The sequence below is a fragment of the Spinacia oleracea genome, chromosome 5 (genome assembly GCF_020520425.1).
Source record: "Spinacia oleracea cultivar Varoflay chromosome 5, BTI_SOV_V1, whole genome shotgun sequence".
Classification (NCBI taxonomy): Eukaryota; Viridiplantae; Streptophyta; class Magnoliopsida; order Caryophyllales; family Amaranthaceae; genus Spinacia; species Spinacia oleracea.
The window spans coordinates 12,050,984-12,076,255 of NC_079491.1; the positions used below are offsets into that span (position 1 = coordinate 12,050,984).

Below are 25,272 nucleotides of genomic sequence, written 5' to 3' on the forward strand. Positions count from 1 at the left end.
CATTGAGAAACTATTATTTATCATATAAATGTATACATCCTTGATGTATTATTAATTTCATAATTGTTTCCTATTTTATATTTATTGACATTCCCATTATACATAGTACTCCACAATGATTTTATTAAATGTAATGCATTCTTTTACTTGTTCCTTAATTTATAAAAGTCTCGTGCATTTCACGGGCACAAACTAGTTATTTATTATAGTGAAAAGATGATGTGAGTAAGTATGGGGACCACAAGAAAGAGAACAATATTAATATAATTGAAAGTGGAGACCAAGACATGTCAAAAAAAGAAAGTGTATCTCTTTTTAAAGTACGGTCGTTTAAGGAAATTGTATCTCTTTTTAAAATACGGAGGGAGTAGTAACTTAAATCAATTTAATATAATTTTGACTAAACTTAACTTTTTTTTTTTTACTCCGTAATATGTAAAATTGTACATGATGTGTTTCGCCTATGTATAATTAATAGTATAGTTATACATTTTACGCTTTAAAATATTAGGGATGACCAAATCGATTATTGACTCGTAATCCCATATTAACTTTATATATATATATATTGACTTGACAAAAACATACGATGATTTGGTTTAAATAAAACTCAAATTTGAAATAAATGAATCATTAGTTTTTACAATATATGAAAAAAATAGTTATAGGTTAAAAACTTGACTAGCCTGATAGTTATCGGACCCGAACTTAACCCGTATCCGAGAGTGAATTGAATCCAACCTGAATTTAAACCGACTCGATAATTACCCGATACGAACTTGACCCGTACCTGAAATTAACTGCGTCAAGCCCGACTCAAATCCGACTTGATAAAACCCGAAACCAAAATTGTACCCGACCGGAATAGACCCGACCGAAACCCGACCTATACCTGATATAAAAAAGTAACCCAACATGACCCGGCCGGATTTCAACTTGATCGAACCCGACCTGAACTCGGGTGATAAAGTATACTCAAGACCCGAGATGATCAGACCCGAACCCGACTTTGAGAAATTATTTTGACAGATCTAGCTATAGTAGGTTCATTGATGAGGCCTTTTTAGGGTGAAATTCAATTAAACATCAATAACCAATTTATTGTGTTGATCATCCCATTGAAGTCACTTCTCTAACTTCCTCGACTTATATACCGCAAAACAATTTCAAAACAAATACCAATTATTTTTATTTACAGTGAGTTCATTGATCAATGAGTGATAGAAAATATACACAAAATATTCAGTAAAAGTTTATCTTAAATATCTTGTTAGGTAAGAGCATGTAACTTACAAAGTTACAAGTTGATTTACACTATTCAGGTTAAATAAGAGGGTCAAATTTGGAGTTAAAATAATAGTTCCATAAACAAAAATTTATAGTACATGAATAACGTTAAACATTTTCCAAAAAAAATAACATTAAAACTAGAGGTTTATTAATTATGAATCTCAAGACTTTTTAGTGGTCGTATATTTCAATTTGAAGATTTTGTAGGTTTGTTGATGAAAACCTCAAATTTGTATTATCGTATGGACGCAGCTACAACTAAATAGAACAATATACTTAACAGTAGCTTTTTTATTCGAGGATTGTCATACAAGTTACATTGATGAATATAAAAAAGTCCGTTCTAAAAGAATCATCGATAAATTTTGTATAATGCGTAGTAACACATAAAGAAACTAGGTCAATAGTGAGCTATCTTTAAGTTTGGCTTAATCACATTAAACTATAAAAGGAAGTCAATTTGACGTGGGAATGAAAAGAAATCCGAGACAAATATTTGTGAAAAGCCTAACTCTGTTACTTGTTCACTTCAAAAGGCTACTCCAACCCTTATCTTTCAAGTCAACTCCTTATTTAAGCAAGATGTGTAATATTCAAAGTCAACAAGAAAATTAATTTCTAATCTTAATATTCATCAGCCGACAATCATGTGTTAGTGGTACATCTTTGAGATTCGTCAACAATCTTGCTAAAAGAATTCAGTGTATATTGGCAAAATTAGGGTGCAAACATTAAGCGCAAGAAACTAAAGTGAATATTTCTATTACACCAACATTACATCTATTTTAATCTTTTCTAGACTATTCACTGCAATATCAGATGGGAAGGTGGCTATCCCTGTCAAAAATCGACCCAACTCGAAAACCGATCCGAATCCGACCCGAAAATACTAGATCTTGGACAAGATTTTATGACCAGTAATCCAATTTTATCCGAATCCGAACAACCTGAAAAGTAATGGGTCAAAACCTGACCGAATCCGTTTTTGACCCGGCCAATTAGAAATTATTGTATTTATAGTAATAAAAATGAGATTACGGTTAATTTTAAGCAAATTAAACACGCATTATGTTGTTGGTGTAATATGATTTTGATTGAATTTTACGTCATTTTATGATTGAATTTGACTAAATATAAACTTGTGTATGAAAATTTGTTAATTTATGCACATATTTTGTATATTTATTACCAAATTAATTAAGATATAATATGCGTTTTAAAGTATTGAACTCTTTGAGTCGATCCGAACCCGGAAGTTATGTGTGTTAAACAAACATTTGTAACCCGGACCCAAAAGTGACCTACCCGAACTAACGGAAACACGAAAGTAATTTTTTTACAACCCTCCCCAACCGACCAACCCATTTGACAGGTCTAGAGGCGGTAGTTTCAGGTTTGCATCATTAGCAAGGTCAAGAAGGGTGTCGTGTTCTAGCACAACAAGGTCTCACTTGAGCTATTTCTTTGTCTGACTCTCTCTAGTTCTTTTCCTGCTTTTCTCGTCGTATGTCAAAAGAAAAAAGCACAATAACAATACATCTAAGTACTTGTTTGGTTGATGCGTAGTTGTTCCTATTGTTCTACTTCCCACAAAATAGAAGAGACTTGAATTTGTTATGTGTACTTATTCACTAATTTCAGAATAAATAAGTTCAACAAAAATAAATTCAAATAAGATAAGTTCAACAAAATTAAGTTCAAATAAGATATGTGTTCACGAAAAAAATAATTTATGTTCAATAAGTTAAAATAGTTAAAACGAGTTCTGATTAGTTGAGACAATTTTGGTTTTTTTAAAAAAAAACAAATCGCATTTTAGAAATTTCCAATGAAATGGAACTACATTGAGTAAACTGCATAAGAAAAATTACTTCTTATTACTAATTGTATCCAAGGCATTTCAGGTGAAACATATCAGTCAAATGGAGGCTAAATCCAACACCTACACAATAACACAAAGCAACCTATGATAATGAATACGAGAAATGCTCAATTGAGATCATCTAAAGAAACACTTTAGTCCAGAATAGTGTTTCCCCCTCCATCCCGTTTTAGTAGTCCCGTCTAGGTTTCGCACACTCTGAGACAAGGCTGTACTGGTTTCGAAGCTTGAGAAAACAGAGAAATGATCTCCCACCCGGAATTTGCAATATTAAAAAAAAAACAGAAAAAAAATTGCAGGTTCTAAAATGAAAACCACGCTGTGTCTAAAAACTTTACAACTGTACAAATCAGACGATGCATAAGGAGTATATGGCAATCAAGGGAAAAGAAGAGCAAAAACTTCCCTTAAGCACAACAAGGAAAGGATCCTAGTATCCTACAAAAGCCATGCATTTTCTGAGAGAAGTGCAAACCTCACATTGAGAACCTACAACAGAAGATAAGGCAGCTATACACATCCAAAATTTCATAATACAAACCACCAAGGGCACCGGAATCATGGAATGCGTCTATGTGGATAAACGTAATGCCATTTCTTGCAGCAGAGCTCGCTTTTGTGTAGCATTGATAACATGACTGGATTCTGCATTTTCCAGTACATCTGTGAGTATTGAAGCAGCATGACCAAGAGGTTCTTCACCTGCCCTCTTCAACATGAACGCCTGAAATATTATATTATATTAAACTCAACTTAAATAGATTATCTAGGAATAGCAGTCCAACTCAATCAAGGGGCTCTCATGTAGGCCAAATAAATGCACAATTCTTCATCCTACTAGAGTATCAGTGATTAGGTCTCTCGGTTCAGGTTAGCGTCAGTGTGCTAACATGAACTGCTACCGCCGTTGCCATGGGATTCAAACGAGAAAGAGTATGCCTCGAAAGAAAAGAAAGGTTTTGAACAAATTGTTCATCTCTCAGCTCAGATTCGGCTCCTGATGAAATGTCTTAGTCAGTGGCACAAATAATAGACCTAGTAAAAGGAAGAGGAGTTGGACCAGAAAGAGGTTCTTATTGCCGGTGTGATCTTATTCTTCTATGACAGTCAATATAAAACCTAGTAAAAGAGATCTATAAACTCGAAATCAAGAAACGAAAGGCCAGGTCATAAAAACAACATAACCTCCTGTCATTTATCGAGGCTCAAAAGTAGTGAAGCACCAACTGGGGCCTCTTTATTCTGCAGCACGTTGTTCGTCTTTTCCCCTAATCAAAGTATCAAAATCTTAACATTTCGATGTGAGACCAAAAGTCCTGATACCCCATCATTTCTATCTAGCAAGGATTATATTTAGGCAGTTGGGATTCCGTTTTGCAAACATTGATCCAGTCATATCCTCAACCATTAGTGCCAGAGTCAGCCAAATAAGGGCCTTGACCAAAGCTTATCAACAGAATAGTCGGTCCCTGAAGCCCGAACAAAGTAATATTAGCAGATCTTAGACCGTACAACCTTTTTCTTCTTCTATTTAATAAAGCACTATATTTGTCTTTTATTTAATCAAGGTCATGAATTCATGATACTCACAGTCAACCATGTCTTCTAAGATTCCTTTCAAGAAATTTCAGCAAGGCCTTCCATTTAGTATCACCCCAACTCCCCCAAATAAAAGAGTATCCAAAAGCATAACAAGTTAACTATCTTCGCAAGCAAGCCCAATTGCACATTATAGTAAATAAAAGAAGAAAAAAAATTTACACAAAAAAGGGGGGTATGGGAGTACCTGGCCATGATGAGAGATGTGCAATGTACAAGGTTGCTGCAGCCATGGCTCCCCATCTATCTGGACAGGCAAGGCAGCAAATAACTGGATCTTGATGTTTTGCCCTTGCGCAAGCCTCTGAGCTCGGGAAAGCCCTACCTACACCCAATTATTTATACAGAAGAGATTTCAAGAAACTATTGAGGAGTCTAATAAGGCTGGTCTAAAGTGAGATGCAAAACGTTTCAAGTCATTCACAGCATTGCTATAAAAAAAAATCACTGAAGTTATTCAACACTGTTAGAAACAGTCGTAAACTGCATGATTAACTGCTCTACTAAGACAATAAGTTAAAATCATTATTTCTTTCTATTTTGAAATAACTAAAGGAGCCAACATAGGATACGTAAAAAGGAAGCTTGTATTAAACAAAGAACAAGAAAGAATCACTGCACTGAATTGCAGATTTCTCAACCAGTGGACCAGATATTCTTTCAGTTGAGCATCATTGGCTAAATCAAAGATACAAAAGTTGAATCAAGCTGATATGGAATAACACATATGACATATCCATTGTTTTTTACTGCTCATCGCCTGGCTGGGAATATCGCAATCCACATACTATAATTACTATCTGACTAGTTATCTGAAATTAGAGGCAGAACCTCTGAATCTCCTTTCTAAGTTTCTAACCCATCCCTTCTGTCCTTCACCAACATACAGCAGCCGAAATTAAAGTCTAAAGTACTCACGGAGTCATGGTGTCAAAATGGACATGAAAAACAATCCAAACAGGCAATTTCGGTGAACAACTCATCTCCTCCTCTTTTACATATCATCGGGAAGAGGGGCATCAAGCTGAACGACAACAATGCATTCTGAAAGGAGAATACCACTATACCTGGAGCTTTCCCAAATGCCATGTCCCTGATATGCTCACAACTTCCAAAACTTTATCATGCATTGATTGAGGATCAAAATTGCCAAAGTTTTCATCTTCATTATGCCACAAGTCCACACCCCCCATGTAGCTTCCAATGTTTGCTACAAGAACACCTTCTGCATCCTATAAACAGCAATATATTAACACCTGGGCGTCTGTGGTGGTGATGGAAACATTAAGAATAGATCTGAAAATAAAGTGGAAGAAGTTGACAAAAGACACCATATATCACTGTTGAGATAATCTTAGAAATTTCTAGGATACGGGAAGTCAAAAAATTTGTCTAAAAAGAAAAATTAAAGGCAAATAATCAGAAGGAAATAGACACCCAGTTAACTCGTATCGCCCGAATTAACTAAGGTGACAGGCAACTGGGTGTCTATTTCCACCTCTTAATTTATAAGATGAGTCCGATGACCTGCTTGTCGTCTTACACTCTTCTGCAAAACCTACTTGGACATCTTTTTGTAACCAACTCAAAATCCTAAGAAAGAAATTGGTTTATCCATGTCGCCATGGTGAAAACTGCAGTTACCCACACAAATTTAAACAGGATTTTCGTGCCATTTATACAGAGGGAAGTGTGAAAAGATGACGCTAGTCCTGACAAAGTCTTCAATTGCTGACAACTCATGGTGGTTCAGGCCAGCCATAACATTTAGAGAGCAAGAATGGTCCATGAAAGCAAACACTCAGAGGATCGCAAGGGACGTCACTAAACAAATGCTGGAGCATCTGCAGCATCATGTCCTTACTCCTGGAGGAATTCTTGGAACTTAAACATGATGAAGACAATAGCACGGAGATAATGGAGTATCCATCAACCCAATCGAGCAGTTGTCAATTATATAGCTTGTAAACATACCAAGAGACCTACCAATGTAACAAGTAAGGGACTAAAGGAAGCTACAGGGAAGCAAACAAGCTGATTATCAAAGGTATCCGCAAACAACGAGGCACAAACCTCCTTGAAAGGACTTAGCCCTAATTTCCCATATCCCTACTTGAAACAAAGAAGTTATCTCATTAAACTCTATGCAATAGTTAGGAATTGAAGTCACTCAAGTCAGTCAATCCAATGATGAAAAAGAACCAGCACTCAATTTCATCATAGGGAAGAAGGGCTCAAGTAGGCATTTAGAAAGTAATAAGCACAAAGATAGGTCCTGTGAAGTAAATAGGCACTTCCTCGATACGATACAACTGTTTAATATTCTCTCAGAATCACTCCTGAAGACAGCGTCCTCTACTCGTACATCTTCTTCCTTCTGCTGGTACAGTTTTCTCCATTATCTTTGTAGAAAAATATAAATTAAAACTACGACATGAATAGGAAAAAAGACCATTTGGACCTTGGATCCTACTGAAAACCTAGGATTTGATAGAAAGCGACAAAACTTCGAAAGGAGCAAATAAACATAGTTCATCGTGAAATCCAATCATCATACTCACCTCAGGGACTTCAATCTCAACACCATCTACCTCAACACGAACTTGCCAAGGAAAATCTTCAAATATCCTGTCCATTATAATCTTTGCCCCTTCTTTAGCATAAAGGACTTTGTTCATAAACTGCAGGAATACAGTTGACAGCTATCAGACGGTCATAATATGAAATTTAGACTCATGTAACAATAGCAACAAGATAACAAATTTTGAAAGATAATAAATCAACCATATTTTCATTAAAGAAAAAGAGTATATATATATATATATATATATATATATATATATATATATATATATATATATATATATATATATATATATATATATATAAGGTATATCAAGCCACCACTTCCAACCCTGCACTGGTTCACTTGGGAGTTCTTACAATTGCATGAGGGTGTTTGACTGCTTGGTTTGCTGACCAGGCAATGTGCTACCTTTACAACTTACATATTAAGAGACAAACACCTATAAGATATTTAATCATGCAGATTCCCACTAATTGAGCTTATCCACACTAGCTGTCCACTCAAACACATGAAATATAACAAGTAGAGAAAGATGTTGCCATGGTTATCTTATAGGTGCCTATAAAAGGAGTTCAAATAGCACAAAAAACTTCATTAACAAACATCCAAATTAATTGCAAAGAACCTATGAGCTCAACAATGTTCCACAATTAAGTAGCACCCTCTTCCGCCAAGAAATCTAAAATTCTAAAGCCGGAGTACCATCAAACAATGGATATCGATACAAATTCATTGGTTTCCCCTTCAAAACTTTTCTCCTAACTTTTCCAATCTTATACATAGTATTTCCTTATGAACTTAGGCCTTCATATGAACTCATTTTTGTTGTCAAGTGAACTTGTGTATCCCTTACCTGAATTCGTTAACCTTTATTTGAACTAATTGCCCCTTGTCGTAGCTTTTAATTCCTAGCTAACATTTTTCCAGGTGAAAGCCTAATATCCCCTTGTCATTACTTAATGAAGCCTACTAGCTCTTATCTAAACTTATTCCCCCCTTTATCTAAACTTATTTTAGTTTTAAATAGAACAAGGTTATCTTAACTTATGGGTCACAACAAACTTTTTTCTTAGGGGTAAAATGAACAAGGCTAAATTCCTTAACCTAACACACCCTCTAATTAAACTTACAAAATCTTTGTCACTCAAGAAGATGGTGACCAGGTTAGTAATTTTAGTATCATTCACCCACATCAAAATAATAGGAACTCCATTATAACCCTCTAACCACTCTCAATGAAGGTAGAAGAAATCCTAAACAGAGACAAGAATTGCAGAGATATTCAACACACAAAACTTGTCGGGTTGCCTGGTCCAACTGGAATATATAATCCCTCCTACTATTATGCATACTTGCTTTTGGGGCTTTGGTTAAAAATAAATATATAATGAAATAAAATAAAAAGAAAAGTTTATATATTGAGAGAAAGAAAGAACAAGTAGGAGTTTGGGGTTGAAGAGAGAGAAAAGATTAAAAGAGAAAGTTCAATTGAAAAGGGCAAGTGTCCAAATAATTTAGGACAGCCAAAAACGGCTAGAATGCAAAACAATATGGGATTGAAGAAGAATTAAAAACGGGGAAAAGAGGGATGTGAAATTATGAATGCATCTGTAATTTGTATCACAAAAAGGAAAATGACAACCTAGTAATTTCAGTGCAGCCAATAAGCATAGCGCATCGTAGTGTCATGGAGATCAAAAGCTATTGAAAGAAAGAAAGTCGCTTTGATGCAATAGGTTGAAATTTTTTAACGACAAAAAGACTTGAGAATATAAGGACTCGGGTTGATAGACTGATATTGCGGAGAAAAAAAGGAAAGTTCCGAGATGGGATAAATTGGGAGAAAAAGAACTAAACCAGGATGAAAAAATTTCCTCCTTATCTGAGAAAATGGATATAAACAAGGTTGTAAATGGAAAGCCCAGTTTGCTATTGGTATAGCGGAACTCCAGAAGTAGCTTAGCTGCATGCAATCTTTTCAAATGCTTCTTGACAACAGTGTGCACTTCTTCCCTCTACCTCCAGCAGTCAACAGCCACCTGCAGGCTCTTTGTACTCGGAGAAGCCACAAGATATCCATAAATCAACTTTCAAGTCTAGGGTTCCCATCTTCCCAAATTAAACCCTAGAAATGAAATCTATGGTTACTCCCTCCGTCCCTAAAAGATTGCCGCATAAGCCATAAATGGATGTCCCTATTTGTTTGCCCCGTACCTTATTTGGTTTATGGTCCCCACATGTTTCTCCTCACACACAATTATTAATCTAACTAAAAGACAAATCTATCTACCAATTTGCTTTTGAGTATACTCAATTCTTAATAAAGTAAACAAAAGCACTCGGGCAAATCTTTTAGGACGGAAGGAGTAATTTTAGTTAACTTAGATGCAAACTATTGGAAAGAAATCCTCCCTCCGTCCCTAAAGGTTGACCCAAATGCTTATATTCCCTTTTTTAAGAATTAGGCAAAATAAAAGCAAGTGGGTTGGTGGTTTTGTCTTTTTGCTAAATTAAATAATAGTGTGTGAGGGGAGACATGTGAGAACCACATACCATAAATGATATGGGGCAGACTCAAAGGGACGGCCCGAAAAGAAAATTGGGGCAATCTTTCAATCTTTCGTAGTTAAAAAATGCCCTGAAGTCAAAATTATCATATATGAGTTAGGACGGTTTCATGGATAGAGGAGGATATCCAAGGGGTATATGCCTATATATCTTTCATAATAAGGGAAACCATACTCCAGTTCATACACCATGATGGATAGGTAGACTAGGTATAGACCGCTATTTGGACGAACGGAGTAATGTAGGGATAAACAAACACTTTGTGTTGTACACGTGTACATAACACGGATGAGCCCAAAAGCATGCCAACATCTACAAAGATTTTTTTATTTTTTTGAAAAGTAAATATTTCGTTGTTGGATAAAAAACTTCCATGTCAGATCCTGCCCAGCACAAACAAAGTTGCTAAGAGCCTAAGAGTGAACCTTAATCCATTAGATTCCATCCCACACGTCTATCCAGACCAGTGTTTAAAAAAGCGCGCTTAAAGCTCGCTTAAGCGCTGAAGCTCAAAGCTCTAGGGCAAAGGGCTTAATTAGGTCTGAGCGAAGCGTTTGTGAAAAAGCGCACCGAAGCCCACTTAAGCGCAAAAAGCGTATGAGGCGCGCTTTTTTGAGCTTCATTGAAATTCTTCTTTTTTTCAATTTTTCACGTTAAAAGCATTTTTTTATGTGTTGTTATTGTCTATTGGACCACATCCTATTAATCCTTAACAATAGAAAGTGGGCCAAGTATCCAAAAGAAAAGAAAAAAGAAGATGACATTATCCTTTTGAAAATAGCATAGTATATTTGCTTCCTAGTGGATATTACATGATAAACACTATGTTACATGCTTCATTTTGTTAAAACAAGGAGCAACAGGGAAGAAAATCTGATGTTTATGTGTTCTTGTGGTTATTTTAGTAAGATATGTATCCATAATGGTAAAGAAACCTTGAATTCTTAAAAAGTGCGCTTCACTTCGATGAAGCTCGCGCTTTGCGCTTGCGCTTTACGCTTAAGCTCTAGGACTCATATCGCTTTAGTGCGCTTTACGCTTTTTTAAACACTGATCCAGACACCTTGTCCAAGAAAAGACTTAATCCTTCGAACTTCCAGCTGATTTTTGTTCCCAACCACATTCTCTGGTAACATTCATTACAATTAACAATCAAATCTCCGACAATTCTTTAAATTTTGCAACTGTGACCGACTGACTGAGCCATATTTTTTCGTAGAACACCTGCTAATAGATGTTAATAGAAAAAAAATTAATACAACAAGTAAGATTGCTTACCTGGCTGTAGAACTTCTCAGGATTCTCTTCCCTCATATTATGTATGTCTAGAGCAACTTTCGCATCACAACCAACCCCTGTGATGCAACAAAATGCATTGCATGGTTATTGCAATCTATAGAACAGCTCCGCAATCACATGAGTAAATAACATCATCAAGATATCAAATAAAAAGACCACAAGCAAACAAAGTATCAAACATAACTTGTATCAGCTGCCCCCATTTAATCTGAATCGTTAAAATGGACTTTTTAAAGTTCACATTAAAGAAGAGTAAGAGAAACTGCGGCAAGGAAAAATGTAAGAAGTTTTGATTTTTAATTCATGAAAGATTTTTCAGTTCTTGTCAAAAAGAGAGCTGCAATAATTTTATTGAAATAACACACATAACTAGATAAACACCATATTACACATGTCTAGCTAATCAAATTTCTGTGAACTCAACTTTACCATGCTTAGGCTCTTTCCTTTTCAACTTACTAAAAAATGATATTTCAGGAGAATCAAACTCAATTAAGTTTCAATAAGGGCTACCCAAGTTTAATACTCTCTCTGTTTCTCACTTTCACTTTCACTTCTACCATCTTATCCTTTTTCCCCACAATAATTACACCTTTCCACTATCTCTCTCCTACTTACCTATTTCTTACATCCACCCACCATTTTACTACCTTTCTCTAACTTTTTTTCCACCTTTTTCTACATCAACTCACTTCTCCTAGCAACAAGAGTGAGTCTACTGGGTACATAAAAAATATGGGGGGAGTATAATATTACAATAAGTTCATGTAATTCAAATTCAGGTGACGGGATCACACCCTCAGGATGAAAGCTTGAGGCCACCCAGGAAAGAGATTAGAACAGAAAGCAATTTTAAGAATTGACAAGGTAATGTATCCCATAACGAAGTAAACCCACAGAAATGCGTCCTTTTTTCCATAGCAGTGAAGTACAAGAAACCACAATATGACCACTTAACAATTACATAGTGGGAGAAAGAAACAAAAATGAGACTCAACTTTGACCCACCTAGATAGTTGTTCATAAATTTGAGGGGTTGTAGTTGTTTTCCCTGCTGATTCAATGTTGCTATCTTCCATCGGTCAAGAATGGTCACTGCAGCATGCTCTATGTCATGCAATACACTGCAGAGACCTCCTTGTCTCTCTATTGAGCCAAGTCCTCCACCCCAAGAAAGAACTCTTGCAAGATCATTTCCCGTCCCTGCTGGAAGAATAGCAACTGGCGGAGGAGAAATAAAATTCTGTTTATCTATAGCATCCAAAACCCAACCAGCAGTTCCATCTCCTCCACATACGAGAATTCTGAAATGTGGCACCTTTCTGAACATGTATAAGCCGACCTCAGGTCCTTGATTTGGGCCCAATTCAATAACCTGCATGCAGGCAAAAAATCAGAATACCAAAGAAGAGATCCAGATCAACAAAATATAAAGGACGAAAAAATAGTGGCTTGAAAGAGTAGTCTTACTCTCACCTACCCTACAAGACCTGGATGTAATTTTGAGCAAGTCCTATTAGGTTCCACCCCACCCTTACCACTATGGTACATTCTGTATTATAATAGATAAATAAATGAAAGGAATTTTACATGAATAACAGTTCAGAAGATTGGGCAGCTCATTGAAATTGGAAAGCTGCTCGAATTGGAACTAGTAGTCCACCCCACCAATCCCAATGAGTCCGTTTTGAAGGGAATTCAGGCTCCCAATACTTCTCTGTGTTATATTCCTACTCCCTATGACCCACAACTACTGCACACTGACTTTTCACAAATATTGTAAAGAGTATTTTAATGTGCTGGTCAAGCCGTGGGCTTGTCAGTATTGCAATAACAATTATTAAATGAAGATTGCAATAACAATTATTAAATGAAGATGCACCCATTAACCAAAGAGGGCAATAAAATGAGGCAAACCAGAATTAAAAAGTGGACATTGTGGGATAAAGGAGGGATTATAACCTAGCAGAAAAAATGCATGTCACGTCAACTTATGTCCTAAAGAAATACTCCGTTTAAGGCTCTATACCTCCCTTTTTCTTTTTTTCACCTGTGGCCATCTCAGAAACAACCGCTATACCAAGCTCATACTGTTAAAAGCAAAGTTCTATACATCTGAACCCCACATAGCCTGCCAACAGTTGAACAGTGGAATGTATGTTGGGGTATTCTTGTAGTTGTACTCTAATAGTTGCACTGAGAACATGATAATATCAAGCACTATGAAAGCAATTGCTAAAATACTCCTTCATTGATCATTACATGCATTAAAAATACGAAGAAAGTAATCTAATCTCCGAGTATCCAAAATGTATCACAATTCACAAATACAGCTTGTTTCTTCCAACTAAGCACACAACAATTTTATTTTTTCCTATGAAAAACAACTCTCGAGAAAGGGAGAGACGAAGAGACAGGGGGCTTCTCAAAATAATGCAAACCCAGTAAACCAATATATTTTAGGAGAAATTGACAATCATATGATGGCGAAAAACACGTTACACCGTCTAACCTGAACTGGATTGAGTAGCATGTTCAAGCGAACCCGAAGCGAGTCTCCTTGTTGTGCCCCACTCTTCTTATTGAGGAACACTAAGAGCGGTCTTGCATCAGATGGCAGATCAAGAATCACATATCTCTGTTTTTGAACAACCTGGTCATCTTTGTGAGTATTAGATGTACTTCTCTTAAGATCAGGTTTTAAATCTGTATGTTTATCTACATTTCCATTACACTGATCTCCTGTGCTGCCACTACCATTACAGTTGTCCTCCATGGTATGAGATCCATTAACTGTTACACTGGTACCTGAAGTACTATCAGTTAAAGTATCACCTGGTTTACTATCACTACCCAAATCAACTGCAGAACCGTTTGTATACTTATGTTTTTTGCTTTGGCTTCTAATACGTCCACGTACGGTTGAAGCAATTTCATTTGCACCTTGAGTAATTGAGCTCAAAATTCCACCAGAAGATGACTGGCCTAATTCCCTGACAAACAGTGGAGATAAAATCAACCTTCTCAAAGGACCAAGATCACATTTGTCACCAGATTCATTAGACATGCTGGTGTGGCAATCAACATGCACTAGCCTTTGGCACCATAGACAACACCATAAGGGAGATCCACTGAGAAAAGATGCACTACATGGCTCTTCACAATAGCTACAGAAAGAAGTTTCATCAGTTTGATCTGTGATCTCTATCCACCGAACAGCCCATTGGTGTACAACATGCTCATATCCTAGCATTGATACACGCTTGCAATCCTTGTGTGCGTTTGAGGAACAACCTAGGTGAGAAGCTGCTCCACAAATGCTGCATCGGTTTATAAAACTGTCTGAAGCCACCATTGGTCCAAGAGTTTGTGAGGGAGTAAAGGATTTTAAGCACACACAACAATTACAATTCTTTGCACGGGTTACAGATTCCAAAATCCAAGTATGTAAAGCTTCGGGCGATTTGTTCCTTGTCTTCGGATTCTTTTTGGATCTTGCTATAGCTTTCATCCAATTCAAATTTAAGTCTCTTCTCCATTGAAAAGCAGTGAATGCTATAGTCAAGATTCCAACGAGACCAGCAAGAAAGCATGAAAGGATAAAAAAGCGTGAATCGGTCACGTCACTTGTATTCTTGCCAACCAACAATTCATGAAGATCATCCATTCTTTAAAACATAACCTTTTTCAACAGAAAAAAAAGAGCCAATAAATACACCTTTCTGCTACAAAGAGTGAAGAAGTTCAGCTGCAACTCTCATTTACATTTCATTAAATCGCCTAAATAACTTACCACCAAATTTCCAAACTTTTACCATGGGGATGACATCACATATTTAGGCAACACAGCCCACATCATGCCCATCACACAGTAACGCTGACCTTAACATCTCTGCTCTGCCCCATCAGACCTCCATGAAGGAGATAATCTCTATAAGTTGATGTTTAACTTCCCTAAAACTCCGGCAATCTCCTACTTCTATACAACAAAAAACTGGTAGTACTTAAACCTAAACTGCCACAGGGCCTAAATCATCACCACAACAAAGGTCGAGGAATAGACAGAAAGTCCTGCAATACATACACAATGATTAACTACTGTGTGAACGATTAGCATCCAAAACAAGAACATTGAAGGAAGCCCCACAGCAGTAATCTGCTCAAGCAACCCAATTATAATTCATAGGAACGGAGAACAAAGGGGAAACCAGGGCATACACACTCAATGCAGATTCTGGCATATTCGACGACACAAGACATCTCCCTAGCATAATCTCATTCAGTGATCCCAAAGTGTTCACATATACTACTACCGAAAACAACATACATAGAGCCCGTAAATTTGCATCAAAGCTCATACTTGTTATTCAGCTACTTCATTCCAATGACTACATTCCAATGACTACAATACAAAGCTCCACAAACATAAGCCTTCAAATTTAGCTCAAAAATCAAAAATAATGTAACAAAAGCTTACATTAATCAAATAACTCCAACATTATTCAACGCCTCATCATACCGAACAAGAAAATTCAAACAAATGCAACCAAATTAACAACAAATTTTAAGGAATACATTAACAAATGAACCAAATGAACTTAAATAAACCCCTCGATCATTCAAAACAAACCACAAAATTGAAACAACAAAAAAACACACATTTTCAAACAAAACAACATAATATTGATTCGATTACAGAATCAAACGAAGAAAGAATAACTTACCAAAAATTTAACAGCAATCAGAAACCCTAAACGAATGACAAAGATCTCAAAATCGAATAAGTGAGCACCGGTTTTGGAATCGATTAAAGCAACAGTACGCACTACAAGAGGGGAAAATATGAATCAAATAAACCTAGAAATAAACAATAAGGGTTATTCTACGAACTTCAAAGCTTTTCCTTTTCGAATTTTGAATTGATCTTTGTTTTTATTTTTAATCTTTTTGGGTATTTTCGTTTAATTTGTAGTTTTTGTTTGGGATGGTTCGAGCAAAAAGAAAGAAAGAGAGAATCTGAATCAGGAGGTTTGTCTAGAAAATTGCTGAGGTGGGGTACGGTAAATCAGATACGAATCTTGGTTATTTCGAGACACGTGGCTGTCGGTATTGTCGATTTTTCGGAACAAATTAGTTTTGGGGTCCGGACGATATTCCGGGTTACTACGTAATTATATCCACACATACTTTTTTTTTTTTTTTTTTTTTAATGATAACATGAAACATGTAATAGCTTAGTGGAAGGCTTTATTATTTAAACTCAAGGTCATGGCGTCAAACCTTACACGAAATCGAAGCGAATCAGTCATAAGCAGAGCGCCATGTGTCACGTATACTTTCTTATAGATGTCTTTTAATACACATTACTAGCCTATATGCACGCTATGCGTGTGAAATTATATAAAAACTAAATATTACATTATAACAACTAATCACAATAAATAATAGACTTTTGATATAGAAAGCCCTTAGGGCTGCATATAAGCATTAATAACACCTAATATACTCTTATATTTTCAATGCAAAATTAGAATCTACGCAAACTTCCGGTTAAACAAAGATATAGAAAATTGTCTCATTGGAAAAATAAAAGTTAGTGTCATTATTAGTACGTGCATAATTGCTAATTTGGCACATTTTGATGTATATACATTTTGCCGCATACTCTGAATCCATTTTTAACTTGTCATGATACAAATTAGCCGCATACTGCCAAAGACTGAAACGTTTTATTAGTCACTCATGTCCATTTTGAAGCCTTTAAATATTGTATTAGCCAAATTAGCCACTCATGTCCATTTTTAAGCCTTTAAATACTTCTTTTAAAGCCTCTCAAACCAAAATACCAAATACATGAATGAGACAACATAATAACAACGCTTCCTAACGTACAAGTATGCTTAATTTTGACTTGAATGAACCTCCAACTGAGAAGGAAGTGTTTCAAGCTCCTATAGACGGGGAACATGGTGAACCTTTTATAGGTCAAACCTTTGAAAATCAAGAAGAGACATATTTTTCTATAACAACTATGCAAAAAGACATGGTTTCGTGGCCTCTAAATATCGTACGGATACTAAACAAGGAAAAACGGTCCGACAATATTTTATTTGCTATCGTGGTGGCAAACCACGTCTAAAGGTAATTGACTTGTCAAAATCTCAAAGAAATAAGGGTTCTGCGAAGTGTGGTTGCCCTGCTCATATGCGTATTACTCTTAAGCGGTGCTTTGATATATTTCCGGAAGAATGGCATGTCACTATATTAGTTAAAGAGCACAATCATGATATGTTGTCACGTGAAGGACTACGTTTTCTTCCCGCAAATCACACAATCACTCCCGAAGATGAACAATAAATTATGTTATATAAAGAAGCGAGATTGACAATTAGACAAATAATTCGGGTCATGGAGCTTCAAAAAGGTGTTAAACATGGTGACTTGCCATTTTTTGACCGAGATATCCGCAATGTTTTTGGCAAATTTAAGAGAATACTTGGAGATGATGATGCAAAGAACCTAATGCAGTATATGAAATGTGCAAAGAAAGACAATAAAATGTTTCAATATGCATATACATTGGATGGAAAATAAGGCTAGAACATTTATTTTGGTGTCAAGCTCAAAGTTTTGAATAGTACCAAAAATATGGCGATGTTGTAGTTTTTGACACTGCTTATAAGGTTAATTCATATGACGTGCTATGTGGAATTTTTGTTGGTGTCGACATTCATGGGAAGACAATTTTGTTCGGTTGTGCGCTACTTTCGCAATGAGACAACATCTACTTTGAAGTGGTTAATGAAGGTATGCCTTTGAACGTTAAACTTTGAATTTAAAATTAGTTTACACATTTTTTTTAATGATTTAGTTACTTACAAATTATACTGCTTTTTAATTATTTTGAAATACCAGACTTTTGTTAGTATTATGAAGAAACCGCCAAAGACTATCATTACTGATCAAGATCCTTGGATGTCTGAAGCAATTTTAAAGGAATTGCCAACTACAAAACATATAGCTTTTGTATATGGCATATTACTTCAAAGTTTAGTTGTTGGTTTGCTTTACTTCTACGCAATGACTACCAAAAATGGTGTGGTGATTTTTATATGTTATACAAGATGACTATATCCAAGGAGTTTGATCGAGTGCAATTGGTCTTTAATGGTTGATAAATATAATTTCCAAGACAATAAGCATGTCAAAGGCCTACATAACGTGAGACATTTTTGTGCACCGACTTATTTTCGTGATTATTTTTTTGGAGGGATGATAAATACCGGAAGATCAGAGAGCTAAAATGCATTTATAAAAAGATTTGTTTCTTCTCACACATGTTTGACAGATTTTGTGAAGCTGATTAATTTCTTTAAACTTAAACATTCGTTAATTATTACCTTTTGATATATTGTGATAACAACAAATCTGTTTATTTACATGTTTTCTAGACTTTTGAATGACTACATAAAAATGGTAGCCACTACAACTTATCAAATCTCTACCCTTTATTATAATTGACTAATCTCAACCATTCATTTATTTGACTAAAAAAATATAAAAATCTTTTAAACAATAAAATTTATAATTAAAATATTAAATTGAAATTACCACACTATCCATCCACGATCTATCTTCTGTTTCTCTCTCTCCCTTAATTTTCCTGTTAACTCCAACTCTAAAGAAAATAACCAACTTTCCTTGTTTATTAAGGAAAATTTGGTAATATTAATCCAACCTTTGGCCGGTTTTCTTTTATTAATCCCACCTACGACATATTTTTTAATAATCTCACCTTTACCACCCAACGACTTTTATTGGGCCCAACATGTCATAAACCTATTGTCGCCAGTAATATATCCCTACGTGGAAGTACTCTCTCTAGATGTATTCAGTCATCATCATCAATTCATCACCATCTCGATGATTTTTTCACCAGTTATCGGTCACTAAAGCCCAATAAAAGTCGTTGGGTAGTAAAGGTGGGATTATTAAAAAATATGTCGTAGGTGGGATTAATAAAAGAAAACCGGCCAAAGGTTGGATTAATATTACCAAATTTTCCGTTTATTAATTAGCTAGTTCTTTCTTCGAATTTTTGTGTGTTCTTCTGCATGATAAATTTAATAAATAAAATCATTGCAGTGTCATCTTTATCTGCTCATTCTTATTTCCTATTTATGTGATAAGAGTTTCAACAGATAGAACCTTAGAGGTGTTCATTGTGATCGTCCAAGCGAAGAGCAGTTCTTCTATCTGTTGTTCACCATGGCCAAGAAAAAAATTATTACAAAAGACATATCCACATATTAGTATACAATTAAAGAAAATGTATCTAGTAGGTAGTTTTTTTTTATTGATGGTTGAATGGTTGATATCACTTTCATTTGTTATAGAAAATAATTTTGAAAAAAGGAAAATTTGTTAGAAAGTACCTTTTAAAATTCAAAATTTGTGACAAAGGACCTTTTAAAAAAAAAGTTGTGAGTTAGGGCCCAATTCAAATTTTTTGTTGTGAATAAGGACCAAATGCCATTTTCTGGTGGTCAACGCCAATTTTCCGACGGTCAAAGTCAATTTTCCGGCGGTCAACCGTTATGTGTTAGCAAATGCATAACACCAGAAGAGATAAACGAAATGGTATTTTTTATTTTAAGAAATGGTATTTTTTTTTAATGAAATGGTACTCTTACTTTTAATGAAATTGTACTCTTTTTAACGAAATGGTACTTTTTTTTAATGAAATGGTACTCGTTTTTGCGAAATGGTACTGAAATGATACTCTTTTTAACGAAATGGTACTGAAATGGTACTTTTATCTTTTTTATAGTTTTGTCATTTAGTGAATGTTATATGTTTTGCTTTAAAAAATATATTTTTTGTTAAAAAATGAATCACGTGCAAGCCACGTGCCAGTCAACGCCGGAAAATCGGCGTTGACCACCGGAAAATGACTTTTGGTCCTTATTCACAACAAAAACTTGAATTGGGTCCTTTCTCGCAATTTTTTTTTAAAAGGTCCTTTATCACAATTTTTGGACTTTAAAAGGTCCTTTCTGACAAATTTTCCTTAAAAAAAACCAAGATGAAAAAAAAAAAAAACCAAGATGGAAAGATAAATAAATATATCTCTTTTATGACGACGTAATTCTTCTATGTTTGATGATTAAATGCATTTAAAGTGTTATTGAAAGCATAATCCGAAATGTTCCTTAAAATTAGAGTAGATCAAAATAGTCCTTGTCTCTTTGAAGAGCATAAACTCAATACTACTACATTTGAGAAACTCGGTGTGGTTATTGTACGAAAATTAACATGAAAATTTCTCGTTGATTAAATAAAATTGTTGAACAAACTCAAACTCTCTGTTTCCTAATTCAAAGAACCGGTAAATGGAGTATCACAAATTTCAAAATTAGGCCTTTAGGAGAGAAAGCAATGGGGAAATGGATTGCATAGGTCGTGGGATTAAATGGGAGGAAATTTTATTCAAATTTTTTTGTTGTTATTTTCGTTAATAACTGCCATCTAATATGTTTAAAGTCCACAAAATGGATGGACAAGATTAGTCTTATATATTGTAAGGTTGAGATTCAATCTATTACAGTGGCTACCATTTTATTGTAGCTATTGTAAAACTATCCTTTTATCAAGCTAATTATTTTCTACTACAAAATTTAGGTGGATATGGCGGCTCAAGAAATTAGTCAAGGACGTTTACATAACAAAGTGGTTGCCACAATCAGACCCGTTTCCTTGAAAACAAAGTTGCCTCTGGAAAAACAAGCCTTTGAAATCCTTACACCATTTGCGTTCACAAAGTTTCAAGAAGAATTTGCAAGAGGTAGTTTGTATATTATTAATCAAGTTGACAACAATGTGTTTATAGTAAGATATTTTGAAGGGGGAACTGCTAGATGTCATAAGGTCTTTTGGGATGGACAAACAACATTGTACAGTTGCAAAAATTTTGAGTTTTGGGGCATAATTTGTCGCCATATATTGCGAGTATTTTTTTCATGGCGATTGTTTCGAAATTCCACCCTTCTATTTACCTCCAAGGTGGCATTGTGATGCATTGTTAGAAGCTGCAAGTAGCTTTCAGGAAGTGGAGGAGGAGGATGTATTGTCAGATGAAGGATTTACTCCCACGGAGAGTTCTATTGAAGGTCAAGTTATTGTGTTGTGTCCCCCTCCCCATTCAAAGAGAAAAGGACGTCCTAAAAAGAAGCGAGATAAAGACGGAAAAGAATTAGGTATGAAGCGGACTAAGTGTTGTTCCATATGCAAACAACCCGGTCACACAAAACCTACTTGTCCAAACAGAGAAATTATTTTCATCTCAAACACTATGGATGAAGGTATGACATCGACATCAAAGAAGAAACAAAAGAAAACCGCAAAATAATTAAGATTAAATCACGTCTGTACGTTGAAGTTTTAGATAATTCTTTCACATTATTAAGTCATTTTCTTAGAGTACGCATTCTAACTACTACATATATAGTATAACTTTTTGAGATATTATTTCTATTTTTATTTTGTACGGAGTATATGTAGTGCAAAGTAGGTAGTATCACTTTTGGCTTATAAACAAGAATTTTTTTTTTGCGACTAAAAATGATGAAACATTATTTGCAGATTAGTAGCAATCAAATAATTAACATGAAAATTCTGGATACAAAAGATCACATTAGCTTTACAGAGATAATAAATGCGCTTAGTAATACGTAAGGTTAGTATTTAACTAAGGTAGCAGTTATTAGTAGTAGTAGTAGTATTAGTATTAAAGCGAGATTAGTATTACAAAGGGTCTTGCGCGCACAAGGTGTACAATAAATTTATTGTACACCAAGATAACTTTTATGCAAATTTTCGTAACTTTAACCTATTTTCCTGTAACTTTTATATTATAAAGTTAGGTAAACATTTTAAAGGGTTAAATGATTAATTTATACATTATTAGTGATTTTGAAGAAATAATTTTTATTCAAATGAAAAAATTTATCATTAAAAAATAGATAACTTTTACATATATAAATGTAACTTTTAAGCATTTTGAGTCAACTTTACTCCGATGTACAATATTTATTGTGCACCCATTGTAAATAAGAATTTGTGTTAGTATCAAAGGGTCTTGCGCGCACAAGGTGTACAATAAATTTATTGTACACCAAGATAACTTTTATGCAAATTTTCGTAACTTTAACCTATTTTCCTGTAACTTTTATATTATAAAGTTAGGTAAACATTTTAAAGGGTTAAATGATTAATTTATACATTATTAGTGATTTTGAAGAAATAATTTTTATTCAAATGAAAAAATTTATCATTAAAAAATAGATAACTTTTACATATATAAATGTATCTTTTAAGCATTTTGAGTCAACTTTACTCCGATGTACAATATTTATTGTGCACCCATTGTAAATAAGAATTTGTGTTAGTATCAAAGGGTCTTGCGCGCACAAGGTGTACAATAAATTTATTGTACACCAAGATAACTTTTATGCAAATTTTCGTAACTTTAACCTATTACTCCCTCCGTTTCTTTTTGTTTGTTACGTATTCCTTTTAGGGTGTTTCACAATGTTTGTTACATGGGGGAATCTTTCATTTTATAAACTTATTATACTATTATTTTTTGTGCCAACTTTTAATTTTAATTGGCCCAATTTTTTCAACTCATTAAATTTCTTTACAATTTCCCAAGTATGTTAATTTAGCAATCTTTGTGCTTTTCCATTATTGGTTCATTTTGATAAATAAAATAATCTTATTGGTTGTTGTAATTATTAGTGGATTGGGGTTTTACTTGGTTTATTTTTTTAATAAAAAACCAAAAGAATCTTTATTATACGTTAATAAACGTGCAAAAGTCCAAACGTAACAAACATTTTGAAACAGAGGGAGTAGTATTAAATGTACATAAAGTTAGTAAGTATTAGTATTAGTATTAAATGTACGTAAGCTAAGTTAGTATTTAACTAAGGTAGCTTGCAGTTAATAGTAGTATTAAATGTACACATTAATTATTTATATTCATAGGTTTTAGATTTCTTTGGAAAACAAAATCAGCATTGTTTCTGCGAAGAAAATGCTAATGTGAAAATAGGGGAAGCCTCTTCAACCAGGCTATCGTTTTCCTCCAATCGGTTGTGGTTTGTCCTACAAAAACGGCAAACGTAAACTGGCTCGGGGGGGTTCCCGAGAAAACCCTCTCCGACGCTCAAGTCAGTTCTTGTAGAGAGAGAAAGTAGTGAGAGAGTCAGTGTGCGAATAATTGCATACCTGAGTAGTGATTAGGTGAAGCATATTTATAGTAATGCAGGATGGCATTATTAGTAAATATAGGCAAGTGTAGGGGTATGGAATCTTGGGCCTGTAGGGGGCTGAGATATGTGCCCCTAACTTCTGGTCTGAGCCCATTAAGAGGTTTGTGTTTGAGGGTATTTTCAGTAATTTCCCCTGAAAGGGTATCTTGGTAATTTGTGTAGAAAGTGGGTCCCACAGGGGGGACCGAACATTAGCCCCACGCCAAATTTGCGAGTTCTGGTCAAAGACTCGGGAGTTTGGCGGAATGAACTCAGCCCTCCGGCTTTTGTTACGTATACATGGGTTGCTTGCCCGGCTGGCTAGCAATGTTTGTGAGCTTGGCGAAGGTCATGCCTAGTTGAGACATTCCACATTGGGCGGTTGCTTCAAATTTGTGCTGAGAGAGGTATGGGTGTGACGCGTGCGGCTTGGCTTTTGTTTTCAGCCACAAGGGCGCGGGCACAAGGCTAGGTTTGGCTTTTGTTTTCCGCCCCAAGGGCGCGCGCACAAGGCTCGGCTTGGCTTTTGTTTTCCGCACCAACGGCGCGGGCACAAGGTGTAACACCCCGACTTCTAAACACCATTAATTAGGTTAATTATCTTTAATTAGCAGCGGAAACCCTAATTTAGTCGGAGCGTCACATGCCGTATTTCCCTCGTGGGAAATACCAGGCGACATAACCTTTTTACATTTACTGACTACTGTTGAGTAATAGTAATTATACTTCACTTCGATTAATTCTTTAAAATTTACATTGAAATCTAAGTAAACCTTAATAAATATTTCTAACATGTATAAACATTAATTTAAAAAAAATGTAACTCAAATCGTGAAATCAAACTTAGAGTTTAATTAATACATTCCTTTATTACTAATGACATAGTTATCTTTATTAAACATCGATCGTGAATTTGATGGTTGCATCCTCACTCTAAGGCATCCCATGATCTTCTTCGTACCTAAAACAAAAGCAACATCGTGAGCCGAGGCCCAGTAACATACTACCCTAACAGCGTAAACTCATTTCAATTCATTTTATTTACTTTGCAATCAGGGAGAATAGAATATAGTAAAAACACTTTCATAAACGCGTTATAATAAAACATCATTTATAACTTGAAACTTTAATAGTTCCCATTATCTTTCATAAAACCTTCATTTTACTTGGTAACTGACAAGTTAGCCTTGCGGGACGTCTCCCACCTTGCGATAGTCCTCAAGGAGCACTCTCCCTTGTTGGACATACGCCCGTACCTAAATAGTTTCTCTTTTAGCTTGCGGTAACCCTCAAGGAGCACTCTCCCTTGTTGGGTGTCCCGCGGTACGGCGGTACGTGCACGACCTAGAAATAGTAACCCCACTAACTGCCAGAACCGGTTACACTTTTATTTATCATGTTTCGTATCTTATTCGTAACTCATAAACATCATTCTTATAAAATCATTCATAAACATATTTAAATATCATCATGCATAAAACAAACTTTATAAATACATTTCATATCCCACAATCCAATAAAAACATATCATTATAAACACATTTCATAATCTCATAAAACACATTTCATAAAGGGATTGTGGGTGTTAGCAATAGATGTTACCTCAACCGTAGTTTATATTCCCTGTTCGATGGATCGTTCTTCCTGAACTCCGAGTCCAATTTCTTTCAAAATATTAAATAATTGAATTAGTTATTAATATGGTAATAATTTAACTTAGAAATTTCGAATTA

The 25,272-nt window shown here is 35.1% G+C and overlaps 1 protein-coding gene and 1 long non-coding RNA gene across 4 annotated transcripts; both read right to left on the reverse strand.

Moving 5' to 3' along the window:
* Positions 1–3,465: 3,465 nt before the first annotated feature.
* LOC110789870 (diacylglycerol kinase 1) lies at positions 3,466–16,262 on the reverse strand. Of its 3 annotated transcripts, XM_021994569.2 has the most exons (9): positions 15,950–16,258; positions 15,019–15,296; positions 13,738–14,907; positions 12,234–12,600; positions 11,205–11,281; positions 7,333–7,452; positions 5,839–6,003; positions 4,959–5,096; positions 3,466–3,896 (listed from the first exon to the last, which is right to left on the reverse strand). In XM_021994569.2, exons 3-9 carry the CDS (start codon positions 14,890–14,892, stop codon positions 3,744–3,746), a joined length of 2,175 nt encoding a protein of 724 aa, XP_021850261.1. In that variant the 5' UTR covers positions 14,893–14,907; positions 15,019–15,296; positions 15,950–16,258; the 3' UTR covers positions 3,466–3,743. The 3 variants fall into 3 exon arrangements, 2 of the variants coding, with proteins under 2 accessions (XP_021850261.1, XP_056684056.1); XM_056828078.1 differs by having other exon boundaries at positions 13,738–15,296; XR_008920660.1 differs by having other exon boundaries at positions 3,882–3,896; positions 4,959–5,092; positions 13,738–15,296; positions 15,950–16,262.
* On the reverse strand, positions 4,097–4,949 carry LOC130460681 (uncharacterized). Its single transcript, XR_008920661.1, has 2 exons — positions 4,763–4,949; positions 4,097–4,641 (listed from the first exon to the last, which is right to left on the reverse strand). It is a non-coding gene; the product is annotated as an uncharacterized lncRNA (long non-coding RNA).
* Positions 16,263–25,272: the final 9,010 nt, after the last annotated feature.